The sequence below is a fragment of the Scyliorhinus torazame genome, chromosome 13 (assembly GCF_047496885.1).
Source record: "Scyliorhinus torazame isolate Kashiwa2021f chromosome 13, sScyTor2.1, whole genome shotgun sequence".
Lineage (NCBI taxonomy): Eukaryota > Metazoa > Chordata > Chondrichthyes > Carcharhiniformes > Scyliorhinidae > Scyliorhinus > Scyliorhinus torazame.
This window is the reverse complement of record NC_092719.1, coordinates 45,277,978-45,294,623: the sequence shown is the minus strand read 5'-3', so window position 1 is coordinate 45,294,623 and position 16,646 is coordinate 45,277,978. Positions and strand designations below refer to the sequence as shown.

General features: G+C 43.3%; 1 protein-coding gene across 4 annotated transcripts in view; it reads right to left on the bottom strand.

The window, feature by feature from the left end:
* Positions 1 to 16,646, bottom strand: part of LOC140388002 (bromodomain-containing protein 1-like) — a 98,620-nt gene that overhangs the window by 43,140 nt on the left and 38,834 nt on the right. For 3 of the 4 annotated variants that reach the window (XM_072471449.1, XM_072471450.1, XM_072471448.1), the window contains exon 2: positions 13,317 to 14,701. In XM_072471449.1, the coding sequence (XP_072327550.1) occupies positions 13,317 to 14,683 (1,367 nt within the window). In that variant the 5' untranslated portion in view covers positions 14,684 to 14,701. Of the gene's footprint in view, positions 1 to 1,705; positions 1,798 to 13,316; positions 14,702 to 16,646 lie in introns of those variants that run through there. The other variant, XM_072471453.1, reaches the window with a different exon arrangement.

Here is a 16,646-nt window from a genome sequence, read left to right as displayed (position 1 = left end):
TGCTGAGTTTTTCCAGCACTGTGTTTTATTTCAGATCTCCAGAACCCACAATATTTTGCTTTTACATTTTGTAGATGTTTATGGATTCATTAAAACACATTAAAAGTACGAGTAGAAATATGAAACAGTCCATGTCTATATGCAACAAGACCCGAACAATATACAAGCTTGGGAAGACAAGTGGCAAGTAACATTCAAGCCACTCAAGTGGCAGGTAATGACGATCTCCAACAAGAAAGAGTTAATCATTGCCCCATGGCATTACCATCACTGAATCCGCCATGATCAACATCCTGGGGGTTACAATTGACCAGATACTCGACAAGCCTATAAATAATGTGGCTACAAGAACAGGTCAGAGGCTAGGAATCCGATGGAGAGTACCTCACCTCCTGACTTCCCAAAGCGTGCCCATCATTTGCAAGGCAAATGCCAGGAAAGTGATGAAATACTCTTCCTTGGCTGGATGAGTTAAGCTCCGACAACACTCAAGAAGTTTGACATCATCCAGGACAAATCAACCTGCTTGATTGGCACCCATCCCACAAAACATTCACTCCATCTACCACCGTCAAACAGTGGCAGCAGTGTGCGCCATCTAAAGGATGCATTGCTGGACCTCAGCAAGGCCTCTTAGACATCACCTTCAAAATCCACGACAACTACCATCAAGATGTACAAGGACAACGACACATGGGAACACCACTGCCTAGAAGTTCCCTCCAAGCCATATACCATCCTGTCTGGGAACCATACCGCCATTCTTCCCTGCTACTGGGTCAAAATCCTAGAACTCCTTCCCTAACAGCAGTGTGGGTGTAGCTACACCAAAGGGACTGCAGCAGTTCAAGAAGGCATTTCACCGTCACCTTCTCAAGGGCAATTAGGGATAGGCAATAAATGCTGGCCTAACCAGCAACACCCACATCTCATAAATTAATTTTACAAATGAAAGTATAAGTGGGCTGGGCCAGGGGGTGGAGGAAGAGCTTGAAATTTAAAAAGATGCTTTTGCATGTTATATTTAACTCAAAAATGTAATTTGAATATCATTGCACATTAAGTAGGCTCTTTTAAAGGAAACCAACCTATGTAAAGTTTATTTTATAAACCCAAATCATGCAACATTCTGCAATATTTAACAATCGTGACACATGCAATAAGGCAACTACATGACTAGAGTTGAAAAGTATTGTTCAGTAGTGCAGTACATATGTGACTGGCTACTCATGCTCACTATCTAATTATAAAGATGTCCCAAAATAGTGAAAATTTACTCAATCAATTTGAGACTATTATCTACAACATAGGCCGATGTTCTATGAAATTATTTATTTGGTTTTCAGTCTGCATCCCAATTTCCTCCAAAAAACATTCAGTAAACTGAAGTCATCATCATTGGTCCAAAACACAAACTCATTACCCTTACCATCAATGCCACACCCATTACCCAAGATTGTCACAAGCTGATCCAGGCTGTCCATAATTACATTGTCTTTTAAAACCACAAGCTAAGCTTCCAACCCCAAATCATCACAAAGACCGCCTATTTTCACTCAAACATCAACAGCTTTCCACCTTATCCCTATAACCCCGCCTAACCTGCACATCTTTGGATATTGTGGGGCAATTTAACATGGCCAATCCATCTAACCTGCCCATCTTTGGACAGTGGGGGAAATCAGCGCACTCGGAGGAAACTCACCAGACACGGGGACAACGTGCAAACTCCACAGTCACCCAAGGTCGGAATTGAACCTGGGTCCCTGGCGTTGAGGCGTGCGACAGCAGTGCTAACGACTGTGCCACCGCTGCCTAGATAAAAACAGTAGGGTGTTCAATCCTCAATTTTGTCATAATTAAGTTACGTGCTCAGATGACGCGCAGTAAGATTTTCTTTCATGAGAGTCATAAAAGACTCAGTAGAAAAATGAACAAAACCCAATAACAGTAAGGAACCAGGTATTTATCCAAAAAAACTCCAAGAAATTTAAGGTTATTTACAGTTGACAGTGTGGTCTTCCTGATGTGTTTAACCAAGACCCCATCTTGAATAGGCATAAATATGCCTCAACTCTACTTAACAAAAGAACAGGGGAGTTCTTCCCAGTTCCCTAGCCGATATCTATCCCTCAAGCAATACCTAAACAGATTATCCGCCCATGACATCATTGCTGTCTCGGGGCCTTGATGTGCAAAAGATGTCTTGGAATCTTACATTACAAAAGTGACAGGAACAGCAATTCCAAAAAGCTGTGAATACTTTTGGGTGTACTTGAGGTTGTGAGTAAAGTCAGAATTTTACAACATGAAAAGAAGGTCCTTCGGCCCATCACGTCCACGCCGACCTCAAGCACCTAACTATTTAAATCCCGTTTTCCAGGACTTGGTCGGTAGCCTTGTACGGCATTTCAAGTGCTCATCTAAATATCTCTTAAATGTTGAGGGTTCCCGCCTCAACCAGCCTTTCTGGCAGTGAGTTCCAAATTCCCACCATCTTCTGGGTGAAAAGGTTTTTCCTCAAATCCCCTCTAAATCTCATGCCCATTACCTTAAATTTATGTCACCTGGTCATTGACCTCTCCGCTAAGGGGAAAAGTACCTTCCTATCCACCCCATGTCCCTCATAATTTAACACACCTCAATCAGGTCCCCCCTCAGCCTCTCTGCTCTAGCGAAAACAGCCCCTGCCTATCCAGTCTCTCTCAATAGCTAGAACAAAACAATCCAGCCCAGGCAAAATCTTGGTGAATCTCTTCTGCACTCTCTCCAGTGCAATCACTTCCTTTCTATAGTGTAATGACCAGAATTGTACACAGTATTCCAGCTGGGGCCAAACCAACGTTTTATACTGCTCCAGAGTAGCCTCCCTGCTCTTAAATTCAATGATGTGGAGATGCCGGCGTTGGACTGGGGTGAGCACAGTACGAAGTCTTACAACACCAGGTTAAACTCCAACAGGTTTGTTGTAAGACTTCGTACTTATACTCAATGCCTCGGTTAATAAAGACAAGGAGCCCATAGGTCTTGACTACCTTATCTACTTGTCCTGCCATCTTCAGAGATCTGTGAACCTGCACACCAACTTCCCTTTGATTCTCTGTACTTCCTAGGGTCCGACCATTCATTGTATATTCCCTTGCCTTGCTAGCCCTCCCAAAATGCATGACCTCACACTTTTCATGGTTAAATTCCACTTGTCACTCTTCTGTCCACCTTGTCCTGTAATCTAAGACCTTGCTCCTCACTATTTACCACACCATTATGTAATTTGCAAAATTACTTACCATACCTCCTAACCATACCTACAAACAACAAGGGACCATGCACTGATCCCTGCGGAATACCACTGGACACAGGCTTTCAGTCACAAAATCAACCTTCAACCGTCACCCTCTGCCTCCTACCACAAAGCCAGTTTTGGGTACAGTTAGCCAAAGTGCCTTCGATCCCATGGGTTCTTACTTTCTTCATCAGCCTCCCATGTGGGACGTTGTCAAAAGCCTTACTAAAGACCACGTAGACTACATCAATTGCACTACCCTCATCTACACACCTAGTCACATCCTCAAAATGTTCAATCAATTTTGTAAGATAGGATCCTCCTTTGACAAAATCATGCTGACTATCCTTGAATAATCATTGCCTCTCCAAGTGGATTCTGTATCTCAGGACTTTTTCCAGTAATTTCCCTACCACTGAAGTTAGACTCGGTGGCCTGCGTTAACCCACCATTATTACAATTATTTAGCTCTTTCTTGAGGCTCATCCCTGCCCGGTTGATGCTCTGTAACTACAAAGGTGAAAAAATAAATCTTATTTAAAACTTCCATCTCACCAACTTCAGGCCAATCCACATCTAGCAACCTGCACTGAAAATCCTGCTCACGTTTTGACAGCTATGACAAATTTCACCACGGCATCTCAATCAACAACATTCTAAAACGTCAATTCACTCCATGTTAATGGATCCTTCAAAAAGGATACCAGCATCCAGATCTTCAAGAATTAATCAGTTCTTCCTTAGGCCATATCCTATCGGTGTTTGAATGCTTCGTTGAAATCTGTCCATTACTTTTTTGCTACACTGTTTACAAACAGACTAACTGGGGTGAAAACATGACCTCCGTCCGCCTACAGTGGCAGAGGTAACCAGCAGAAAAAAGAATAATCAATGCCTGAGGGAGATGTGGAAGGTGTGACATCTTTCTTCTTTAAGCCTCCCTATCTTACTAATGTAATGAAAATTAAGTCTGAAGTCATCAAACCATACCTTATGCACACTAAGCTCAGCATGTTTACAAAAGTGAAGCTGTGGAATCTTCTCTCAACTGTCTACATTAAAAAAATACAGCATAAATTCCACAAGAAATACATGGGACTAAAGATATCTGTTAATGAGCCAAGTAGCATTTTAGTAATTTAGGAACAGCATGAGTGATTAAGGACATTCACATGTATGATCTCAAATCAGGAATAAGTGAATTTTCTTGGGAGGCAGAAAACTGGCACAATCCCACTGTCATTATGCCAAAATAGTCACAAAGGTCTAGGCCAGATTTTTAGCTAAAAGTGAAGCAATTAGCAATATTGTGTTGCATTTTTACTTTATGCTCCCATAAAATGTAATTCTACAGGTGGTACAAAAGCATTAATAACAATAATAACCTTTATTAGTGTCATAAGTAGGCTTACATTTACACTGCAATGAAGTTACTAGTCGCCACACTACGGCGCCTGTTCGGGTACACTGAGGGAGAATTCAGAATGTCCAAATTACCTAACAGCACGTCTTTTGGGACTTGTGGAAGGAAACCGGAGCACCCGGAGGAAACCCACGCAGACACGGGGAGAACGTGCAGACTCCGCACAGACAGTGATCCAAACCGGGAATCGAACCCGGGTCACTGGCATTGTGAAGCAACTTTGCTAACCACTGTGTTACCATAAAAGTAAATAGAAAACACTTAAGATTTGATTTTTGTATCACCAGTAGATCTAATAATACAAACTGATTTGATTTCATCACCAAGGACTAAAAGGTGTGCAGTATTGTATTTGGCTGGGTCTGAAGAAGTATTTTAATAAACAACAAAATGAGCTGGATGAGATATGTTGCTACCCTCTTCTTCTATAGCTCCTCCACTAATGTTTTTATTTAATAGTTTAAAAAATGTGACTTTATATTTCAGTTTTGATTATTTAACTACATAATAAATGTTATGATTCCCAAAATTCTACATACGTAATGTATCATGCAGCAATTTTAGTTGTAGATAAACGCCCCAAGGAGCTTCACAGAGGTGTACGAGAAACAAAAAGGGTGACAAATCAAAAATGTTATTCGAAAGCTGACAAGGCCAGGACAAAAAAGGTGAATTTTAAAAGTGGATGTGAAACTAAATAAATATATTTATTCATTTATTTTAAGGCCAGACAAAAAAGGTGAATTTCAAAAGTGGGATATGAAACTAGAGATTGACAAGAGGGGCTTCTAAAATTAAATTGTGGACTCAAGCAGGTGAAGACATGGTAAGACAATGGTAGAAATGTAGCACTGGAGTTGGTTACAGAGATAGGGAAAGGCAGGAAAATTATTTTTGTATACGTCCTTATGTCCATGTTCTCTACTGATTAGCTACACCTTTACAATATCAATTTCATGAAAGTTGTCTGCAATATTAAGAGTCAAAAACTTGCCTGCTATTTTCACTGTACTCTCACCTTGTCGAATTAAACAGTTCATTTCCTCAACTCACCAACTAAGTTGCAGCAGAGCAAAAAAACAATCTGGGAGTGTTTCACAGACATTGCATGAGGTGGAGTAATTCACATGTCCCTAACAGGTTTTTGCCAAGACCTTTGCATACATCACTCCATATCTGCTTATCTGTATTGGTTTCTGGTCTATCAAAGCATGAATTATAACATTCTTATTGTGTTCCATCTCTTCCAGGCTTCACATTCCCCATCTTTGCAACCTCCTCAGTCATACAAACTTTCTTCACCTTTTTATTTCTCCCAGCTCTGCTCTCATGCGCATTTTGGGCAGCACGGTAGCATAGTGGCTAGCACTATGGCTTCACAGCACCGGGGTCCCAGGTTCGATTCCCGCTTGGATCACTGTCAGTGCGGAGTCTGCAAGTCTCCCCATGTGTTCGTGGGTTTCCTCCGGGTGCTCCGGTTTCCTCCCAGTCCAAAGATGTGCAGGTTAGGTGGATTGGCCATGCCAAATTGGCCTTGGGTTAGATTGGATTGCAGGGTTACGGGGATAGGGTGGAGGTGTGGGGTTAAGTATGGTGCTCTTTCCAAGAGCCAGTGCAGACTCGATGGGCCGAATGGCCTCCTTTTGCACTGTAAATTCTATGATTCATAAATTCTATGATTTCCCATTTTCTGCATCACATCATTGCCAATAAGTGCATCAGCTATCCAGGCAGCAAGATCTTAAATGTCCTCCCAAAATATCGCTCCTCCACCCCCCCATAAAACCCACCTTTTTGACCAAGTTTTTGGTCACCTGTCTTTTTCTTCGATTTAGTATCAAATTTTGTCTGACTACTCTGTGAAGCACCTTTCAACATTTTACTATATCAAAATATGCAAACAGAGATGCAAGTTATTATTGTCGACACACATGGAAATTAACCTTAAAGAGGACATCTTAAAGTGTACTTAACCAAGTGGTAAGTTTCATGCAAATTCATTTGACATGTTTTAAAAATGCCATTTCAGTATTGTTCTAAGGTGCCACCCTTCGCAAATAAGGGTGGTAAAACATCAAACTGGGCCAAGAATTGATCTGACCCTGAAGTAATATTGTTGCCATCGCAGTGTACAATTAATGATTTCAGAACAGAGTACAGGGAAAAAGGCCGAAAAACACCACTCTATCTACTGGGACTCTGGTTCAATTAGGGGCCTCAGCGCGAAACTCCCCGGTGAGGCAGCACTTAAAGTCTTGTTTCCTGCACTGAGGCTTCCGCTTGCCAAAACTCCTCAGTGCAGTGAGATCGGGGACACCATTTTACATTGGCATCTTGATCTCTTGAACCCGCCCCCCCCCCCCAAAAGGCGAGATACTAAATGAATATTTTTCGTCAGTATTCACTCAGGAAAAAGATAATGTTGTGGAGGAGAATGCTGTGCTCCAGGTAAATAGATTAGATGGCATTGAGGTACGTAGGGAAGAAGTGTTGGCAATTCTGGACAGGCTGAAAATAGATAAGTCCCCGGGACCTGATGGGATTTATCCTAGGATTCTCTGGGAGGCCAGGGAAGAGATTGCTGGACCATTGGCTTTGATTTTTATGTCATCATTGGCTACAGGAATAGTGCCAGAGGACTGGAGGATAGCAAATGTGGTCCCTTTGTTCAAAAAGGGGAGCAGAGACAACCCTGGCAACTATAGACCGGTGAGCCTCACGTCTGTAGTGGGTAAAGTCTTGGAGGGGATTATAAGAGACAAGATTTATAATCATCTAGATAGGAATAATATGATCAGGGATAGTCAGCATGGCTTTGTGAAGGGTAGGTCATGCCTCACAAACCTTATCGAGTTCTTTGAGAAAGTGACTGAACAGGTAGACGAGGGTAGAGCAGTTGATGTGGTGTATATGGATTTCAGCAAAGCGTTTGATAAGGTTCCCCACGGTAGGCTATTGCAGAAAATACGGAGGCTGGGGATTGAGGGTGATTTAGAGATGTGGATCAGAAATTGGCTAGCTGAAAGAAGACAGAGGGTGGTGGTTGATGGGAAATGTTCAGAATGGAGTTCAGTCATAAGTGGAGTACCACAAGGATCTGTTCTGGGGCCGTTGCTGTTTGTCATTTTTATCAATGACCTAGAGGAAGGCGCAGAAGGGTGGGTGAGTAAATTTGCAGACGATACTAAAGTCGGTGTTGTTGTCGATAGTGTGGAAGGAAGTAGCAGGTTACAGAGGGATATAGATAAGCTGCAGAGCTGGGCTGAGAGGTGGCAAATGGAGTCTAATGTAGAGAAGTGTGAGGTGATTCACTTTGGAAGGAATAACAGGAATGCGGAATATTTGGCTAATGATAAAGTTCTTGGAAGTGTGGATGAGCAGAGGGATCTAGGTGTCCATGTACATAGATCCCTGAAAGTTGCCACCCAGGTTGATAGGGTGGTGAAGAAGGCCTATGGAGTGTTGGCCTTTATTGGTAGAGGGATTGAGTTCCGGAGTCAGGAGGTCATGTTGCAGCTGTACAGAACTCTGGTACGGCCGCATTTGGAGTATTGCGTACAGTTCTGGTCACCGCATTATAGGAAGGACGTGGAGGCTTTGGAGCGGGTGCAGAGGAGATTTACCAGGATGTTGCCTGGTATGGAGGGAAAATCTTATGAGGAAAGGCTGATGGACTTGAGGTTGTTTTCGTTGGAGAGAAGAAGGTTAAGAGGAGACTTAATAGAGGCATACAAAATGATCAGGGGGTTGGATAGGATGGACAGTGAGAGCCTTCTCCCGCGGATGGAAATGGCTGGCACGAGGGGACATAACTTTAAACTGAGGGGTAATAGATATAGGACAGAGGTCAGAGGTAGGTTCTTTACGCAAAGAGTAGTGAGGCCGTGGAATACCCTACCTGCTACAGTAGTGAACTCGCCAACATTGAGGGCATTTAAAAGTTTATTGGATAAACATATCGATGATAATGGTATAGTGTAGGTTAGATGGCTTTTGTTTCGGTGCAACATCGTGGGCCGAAGGGCCTGTACTGCACTGTATTGTTCTATGTTCTATGTAAAAGTCCCAACTCACAAATAAGGGGGTCCTCAGGCTCCCCCACTGGGGAATCAATCTGGATAAGTGTGAGGGGATGCACTTAGGCAGAACAAACAAAGCAAGGGTAGGACCCTGGGAAGCAGTAAGGATCAGAGGGACCTTGCTGTGCATGTACACGGGTCCCTCAAGGTACCAGAGCAGGTGGATACAATTGTTAAGACAACATATGGTATATTTGCCTTTATTAGCCGAGGCCTCGAGTTAAGGCAGCATAGCGTTTAAGAGCAGTGAGTTTTTGCTGGAACTGAAAAAAACGTTGGTTAGGCCACAGCTCGATTATTGTGTGCAGTTCTGGAATCCACATTATATGAGATGCGATAGCACTGAAAAGAGTGCAAAGGAAATTTACCAGGATGTTGCCTGGGCTGGAGTTTTAGTTGTGAAGAGAGATTGGATATATTTGGATTGTTTTCCTTGGAGCAGAGGAGACTGAGGGGGGACATGATTTGAGATGTAGAAAGTCATGAGGGGCATCGATAGAGTAGGTCGGAAGAAATGTTTCCCCTTGGTGGAGGGATCATTGAACAGGGGCATAGATTTAAGATAAGGGGCAGTAGGTTTAGAAAGGATTTTTAAAAAAACTCAAAAGGAGTTGGGAGCTTGAAACTCACTGCCTGAAAGAGTGGTGGATATAGAGACCCTCACAACATTTAAGGAGAACTGAGATGAACACTTGCGATTCCAAGGCATGCAAAGCTATGTGCCAAGTGTTGGGAAATGGGATTAGAATAGAACAAAGAAACGTACAGCACAGGAACAGGCCCTTCAGCCCTCCAAGCCCATGCCGACCATGCTGCCCGACTAAACTACAATCTTCTACACTTCCTGGGTCCGTATCCCTCTATTCCCATCCTATTCATGTATTTGTCAAGATGCCCCTTAAATGTCACTATCGTCCCCGCTTCCACCACCTCCTCCAGTAGCGAGTTCCAGGCACCCACTACCCTCTGCGTAAAAAAACTTGCCTCGTACATCTACTCTAAACCTTGCCCCTCTCAACTTAAACCTATGCCCCCTAGTAATTGACCCCTCTACCCTGGGGAAAAGCCTCTGACTATCCACTCTGTCTATGCCCCTCATAATTTTGTAGACCTCTATCAGGTCTCCCCTCAACCTCCTTCGTTCCAATGAGAACAAACCGAGTTTATTCAACCGCTCCCCATAGCTAATGCCCTCCATACCAGGCAACATTCTGGTAAATCTCTTCTGCACCCTCTCTAAAGCCTCCACATCCTTCTGGTAGTGTGGCGACCAGAATTGAACACTATACTCCAAGTGTGGCCTAACTAAGATTCTATACAGCTGCAACAGGACTTGCCAATTCTTATACTCAATGCCCCGGCCAATGAAGGCAAGCATGCCGTATGCCTTCTTGACTACCTTCTCCACCGGTGTTGCCCCTTTCAATGACCTGTGGACCTGTACTCCTAGATCTCTTTGACTTTCAATACTCTTGAGGGTTCTACCATTCACTGTATATTCCCTACCTGCATTAGACCTTCCAAAATGCATTACCTCACATTTGTCCGGATTAAACGCCATCTGCAATCTCTCCGCCCAAGTCTCCAAACAATCTAAATCCTGCTGTATCCTCTGACAGTCCTCCTCACTATCCGCAATTCCACCAACCCTTGTGTCGTCTGCAAACTTACTAATCAGACCAGTTACATTTTCCTCCAAATCATTTATATATACTACAAAGAGCAAAGGTCCCAGCACTGATCCCTGTGGAACATCACTGGTCACAGCCCTCCAATTAGAAAAGCATCCTTCCATTGCTACTCTCTGCCTTCTATGACCTAGCCAGTTCTGTATCCACCTTGCCAGCTCACCCCTGATCCCGTGTGACTTCACCTTTTGTACTAGTCTACCATGAGGGACCTTGTCAAAGGCCTTACTGAAGTCCATATAGACAACATCCACTGCCCTACCTAGCTAGGTGGTTGAATAGACTGGTGCAGACTCGATGGGCTGAAGGGCCTTTTCTGTGCTATATGACTATGACCACACCCGTGCACAGCACCCCCAGGTCCGATCCCCGGTGCAGGAAAAATGACAGCCTGACACCTTGGCAGTGCCACCCGAGTACCTTGACAGTGTCAGGCTGGCACCCAGGTGGGACTGCAAGTCCGGCAATGCCAGGGTGCCACCCTGCCCAGAGGGCAAGCACCTGGGGCCTCCAATCCGCTGGGCGACCCCCACAAGTGCCATTCCGTAGGGACCCATTTGTGGAGACCAGCAATGAACGGTGCTGAGAGGCGAAGGGGTTATATATCAATGCCTCGGGTACCTCAGGGAAATGCATGTTAGAGTGGTACTAGCTATCTCACTCTAATATGCAAATCTGCAAAATAGTGACCCTGCCCACAATGGGCAGGATTCAGATCGTGATGTCTCACGAGATTGCAATAGATCTCGCAAGGCGAGTGGGTAGATCCCAGAAGAGGGATCTCCCGGCAGTGCCATGCTGCTTTTCGGACTCAGCGCGGCCGGTAGATCGCGCCCAATGTTTAAGGTTTTCATTATCAGGAATAGAGTAGAGTCAACTAAGTGTGATAATCATTTCTTCTATAAAATGTACTTGCTTTAATACATTCCTTCTCCTTCATGCACTAACAATTTCTGTCAGCTTGTTTAAATTATTTTTGCTTTGCGTGGATGGGGGACCTCATTTTACCTATGGCCTGTTTGTTTTCAATCCAGTTTTAAACAAAGATCCAAACACTAGCAATAAATACAAGATCTCAGATCGCATTACACCAATAATTTTGGGTATAGAGCTTTGTGCAGATTACCTTTATTGGACTGATGTTGCCATGTCATAATAATAATCTTTATTGTCACAAGGAGGAAACCCACGCACGCACAGGGAAAACGTGCAGATACCGCACAGACAGTGACCCAAGCCGGGAATCAAACTTGGGACCCTGGTGCTGTTAAGCCACAGTTCTAACCACTGTGCTACCGTGCCGTCCTCAAGGTTTTGTAACGGTATCTCACTTAACAAAGGAAATGGGCTTGGACCCATTGATGCTGGAAAGCTTTGTGTTTTCTGGAGTGGTGTTGAGGGAATATGTTGCTGCACTGCAGCTTGTATATGTTGGAGGCTGTGTACCAGACTGAACAAAGTTTGGAAGTTTCCTGAGAGCGGCTTTGCGCTTAGGCATGTGAAATGGCCTCTTTTGTTCTCTAAGGGCAGCACGGTAGTACAATTGTTTCACAGCTCCAAGGACCCAGATACGATTCCTGGCTTGGGTCACTGTCTGTGCGGAGTCTGCACGTTCTTTCCGTGTCTGCGTGGGTTTCCTCCGGGTGCTCCGGTTTCCTCCCACAGTCCAAAGATGTGCAGGTTAGGTGGATTATAGAATCATAGAATCTATAGTGCAGAAGGAGGCCATTCGGCCCATCTAGTCTGCACCAGCCCTTGGAAAGAGCACCCCACTTAATCCCACGCCTCCACCCTATCCCCGTAATCCCAGGAACCTCATCTAATCTTTCTTGGACACAAAGGGCAATTTATCACGGCCAATCCACATCTTTGGACGGTGGGATAAAACCGGAGCATCCGGAGGAAACCCAGGCAGACACGGAGAGAACGTGCAGACTCCACACAGGCAGTGACGCAAGCCGGGAATCGAACCTGGACCCCTGGAGTTGTGAAGCAACTGTGCTAACCACTGTGTTACGGTGCTGCCCATAATTGGCCATGCTAAATTGCCCTTAGTTTCCAAAACAAAGGTTGGGTTGGGTTACTGGGATAGGGTGGAGGCGTGGGTTTATGTAGGGTGCTCTTTCCAAGGGCTGATGCAGACTCGATGGGCCGAATGTCCTCCCTCTGCACTGTAAATTTTATGATTCTATTGCTTTTGAGATTCTCCCCATTCTACTTTATTTGTTCTATTACTCTCTCCTGATGTTATTACTTTCCTTCTTTCTCTCATATTCCCCATTCTGGTCACTATCCCTTTCTATACTTTTCTCTTCCTGCAGGAGTGAAAATAAAAGCAACCTTAGCTAGCAGCGCAAGGCAACGAGAATAAAATTACTAGTGTAGGTGCCTTTGATTTACACACTTCATATAATCAAGCATTAGTTGGGGTGAGTTGAGGACAGTGAGGGTGTGATGCCAACTGCTACCAAGTGGAGTGTGTGGTAGGCACAGGCAAGATTTGGATCGGGGAAAAGGCAAATTAAAAATCAAAAGTATTACTGAATTGCCTAAAAAGTTTATGTATTGTGTGGCTGGCTGTATACCAGAGGTTTTTTGATGGAATGTGATTTGAGAGTTTGTCAATTGGCTGAGCCAGATTGAAAGTGATTTCAGATTTCCCAATTTGTTTTGCTTCAAGGGATGCTACAACACAATGACATAGAAAAATAATTTTTCAATAGATATTACAGTTTAAAAAAAAACTTTTTAAATTAGATTTATTTAATAGGCTTAGGCTGCACGCTTAAAACAATGCCTCGATGTGAGAAACAAGTATTGAACAAGTTTGTGAAGACACTCACCTGTCAGGCTGAATGCAGGGGACAGATACTACCGGCACAGCAGTACATTTTTCAACTAAGAGTTTACGAGCTTTCTTTGTCTTCTGCCTGGCCTTACATTTTGTTTTAGTTGCCTTGTTAGGCGAATCTTTTTTACAGATGCCATTTTTCACTTCAGCTGGCTCATAAATGTTTGATGGCCTTCTCACGCATCCAGGAGGAGTGTGCACAGCACAGAAAGCAGTCTTTTTCACATTGAATGTTGTTGTTCCATTGGATGTCGTTTCTTTAACAGGCTCCATTTTCATGTACAGACCTGCTTGTTGAGCGCAAGTTACATGGAATGCTGTATAACAATTTGCCTTTTGGCACTGGATGCAAGCACCAAGGCCTTTCTGTTTGCAGAGGTAGCATGTTAATTTCCACCTGGCTGCAGGAATGTTCTTGATACCATCTATAGGCTCTATGAATACAGTGTTAGCAAATCCAACTTCAGGAACCCACAGTGCGCAAACAACATGACCCCACTGACCATCATCTGTCTTCTTGAAAGCACCACCCTTATTTGGGCACAAGATACAATCAACAGGTCGAGAAGGGGATTGCAAACAACGACGGCACAACCACTGTCCTTCGGGTATATAAGGAACTCCATAGCATTCCTGATGCACTGCTAAGTTACACATGTCGCAAAACAATATTACATTACTGTTTTGACATTCTCCATCCATGCAAATACAACAAACAGCATCTTCATCAATTAGTGACTGAGGATCACCTTGATTAGAATTTTCAAAGTAAGATTCCTTCTCTAGTTTATCCATAAGGAACTCAAACACATTCTGTGAAACTGTGCTCAAACCATCACTTTTGCGCCTTTCATTAATCATTTCCAACCATGCATAATCTTCTTCGTCCATATCGTATTCAACTTCATTATTGAGCTCCTCTGGGGATTTCTCGATGAGCCTGTAATAAGATGAAGGCCGACGAGGTGCTGAAGGTGGTTCATAATCAACTATTCTAAATCTGGGTTCTGGTAATGCATTCACTTGTGTTGGAACTCCGTGTGTAGTCTGAATAGTGGCATCCTTCTTTTTCACTTTGTTAGATTTGTACCTTTTAGTCTTTATGAAAACAAGGGGACGTTCACTATTTTCCTTGTTGCTGTTACATTCAACAATTTCTTGGGCAGTTAAATCATCTTCTGAAATAATTTCCAAAGGATCGTAAATACTAATCCTGTGCAGCCGGCCATCGATCTCCATTTCAACCATTCGCTGTGCTTGAGCATATGTTAGCATTTCACGACTTGGCGAATGTTTCAAACTGCAAGGTGAAGCTGGACGCCTTGCTGTCCCTCGGTGGCATCTTCCTTTCCTTCTCATAATGGATAGGGAAGTGTGCTGAAAAATCATTGATCAAGAACAAGTCAAGAACAGCTATTGATATCAAAAGTTACAAAAACATTACAAAGACTAGCTAGAAATCAGAATGGGTCAAGTAATAAGACAAACAGGATGCAATTGCACAGCTCTATTCCAGCAGCACTTGTGCATCCACTGTTAAATAAATCCCAGGTTATTTTTGATCTACAAATGAGTCAAGGTAGAGTTAACTCGTCAATCAGATCAGCCAGCCATGATCTATTGAATGGCGGAGTAGGCTCGATGGGGCGAACGGCCTACTCTCACTGCTAATTCTCTTACATAAATCCAGCAACACCTTTCCATAATGGTTCCCACTTCAATTATTTCTCATTACTAATCCTAATGCCCTGTGCTCTGCCCATGCCCCTTCTGAATATTTATCCAATTTTACCACAAAACATCTAACAACTGCAACAACTACTCCTATGGCCGGGCACCACGGTGATGCAGTGGTTACCACTGCTGCCTCACAGCGCTGAGGTCCCAGATTCGATCCCGGCTCTGGGTCGCTGTCCATGTGGAGTTTGCACTTTCTCTCTGTGTTTGCGTGGGTTTTGCCCCCACAACCCAAAGATGTGCAGGGTAGGTGGCTTGGCAATGCTAAATTGCCCCTTAATTGGAAAAAATGAATTGTGTACTCTAAATTTATTTTTAAAAACTACCCCTATGGTAAAGTATTTCATGCTCTACCAACCTGGAGTAAATTAATTCCTTCTAAACTTACCCACTCTATGGATATAATGCCAGTATCTCCCAGTGTTACGGTAGCGTCCAATTCCTCATGTCAGCCTGGTTCAATCAGCACTGTACACCTTTTTCTGGCTTCAATGACCCTTCCACAATAAGATGCCAAAATCTTTATGGGTATTTGAACTGGCCTAACCAATGGTTTGTATATTTTTAAAATTATACTAACTCTTCCATTCTATGTCTCTAATTACAAAAGCTAAAAATGCTTTTTCGGTTTGAAAAAAATAGCTCTAGTCACCTGTAATTCTGAAGTTCCAACATTTATCAGAGATCAGTTATCAATCATTGCTGAAATTATATTAAGTAAATCTCAAAGTAGATGGTGCTACTTTGTTTATTGTACTGTAATATATAAACTTCATAATTCAATCCATGTAGAAATCTATACTAAGTGAAAATATTGTTGTGACAAAGATATTTAACGTGAATGTCTAGGTTTCTTTCTAAAATCCACTCAAGATGTTCAGAGCTTGGTTGAAGTTTGCACAATTTCTGCAGTGATGATGGAAAATGATAAATTTTGTGTAACTTTACAAACTTCATGGTTCCTTGCGAACTGCACTCTGCCTTTCCTGAAAATGTTGACTGAGGCTAGAATACGAGGTCATGCTGACTAGCTTCTCAAGTAGCTGGCCTTCATTTGCAAACTGACAAACTCGATTTCTCATAAAAAGAACGCATGCAGATCACTGGATGATGAATAGAGTGGGAACCCTCATCAATTTCCCCCTAGGTATAGGCATACTATTCCTGCCCAAACTGAGATCAACTAAGAGCAAGAATTAAAACTGAAATCTCTGAACAGTAGCACTCACTTTACCAAGTGAAAAATCAGAGGAACACGTGAATATTTTTTTTCTAAATGAGCCTCAACTTCACAATGAGAAATCTGAAACCAACATCTTCAGTTCCTGAAATGTTGCATCCGTCACCAAAACAGCACGGTAGCCTTGTGGATAGCACAATTGCTTCACAGCTCCAGGGTCCCAGGTTCGATTCCGGCTTGAGTCACTGTCTGTGCGGAGTCTGCACATCCTCCCCGTGTGCGTGGGTTTCCTGCGGGTGCTCCGGTTTCCTCCCAGTCCAAAGATGTGCAGGTTAGGTGGCTTGGCCATGATAAATTGCCCTTAGTGTCCAAAATTGCACTTAGTGTTGGGTAGGGTTACTGGGT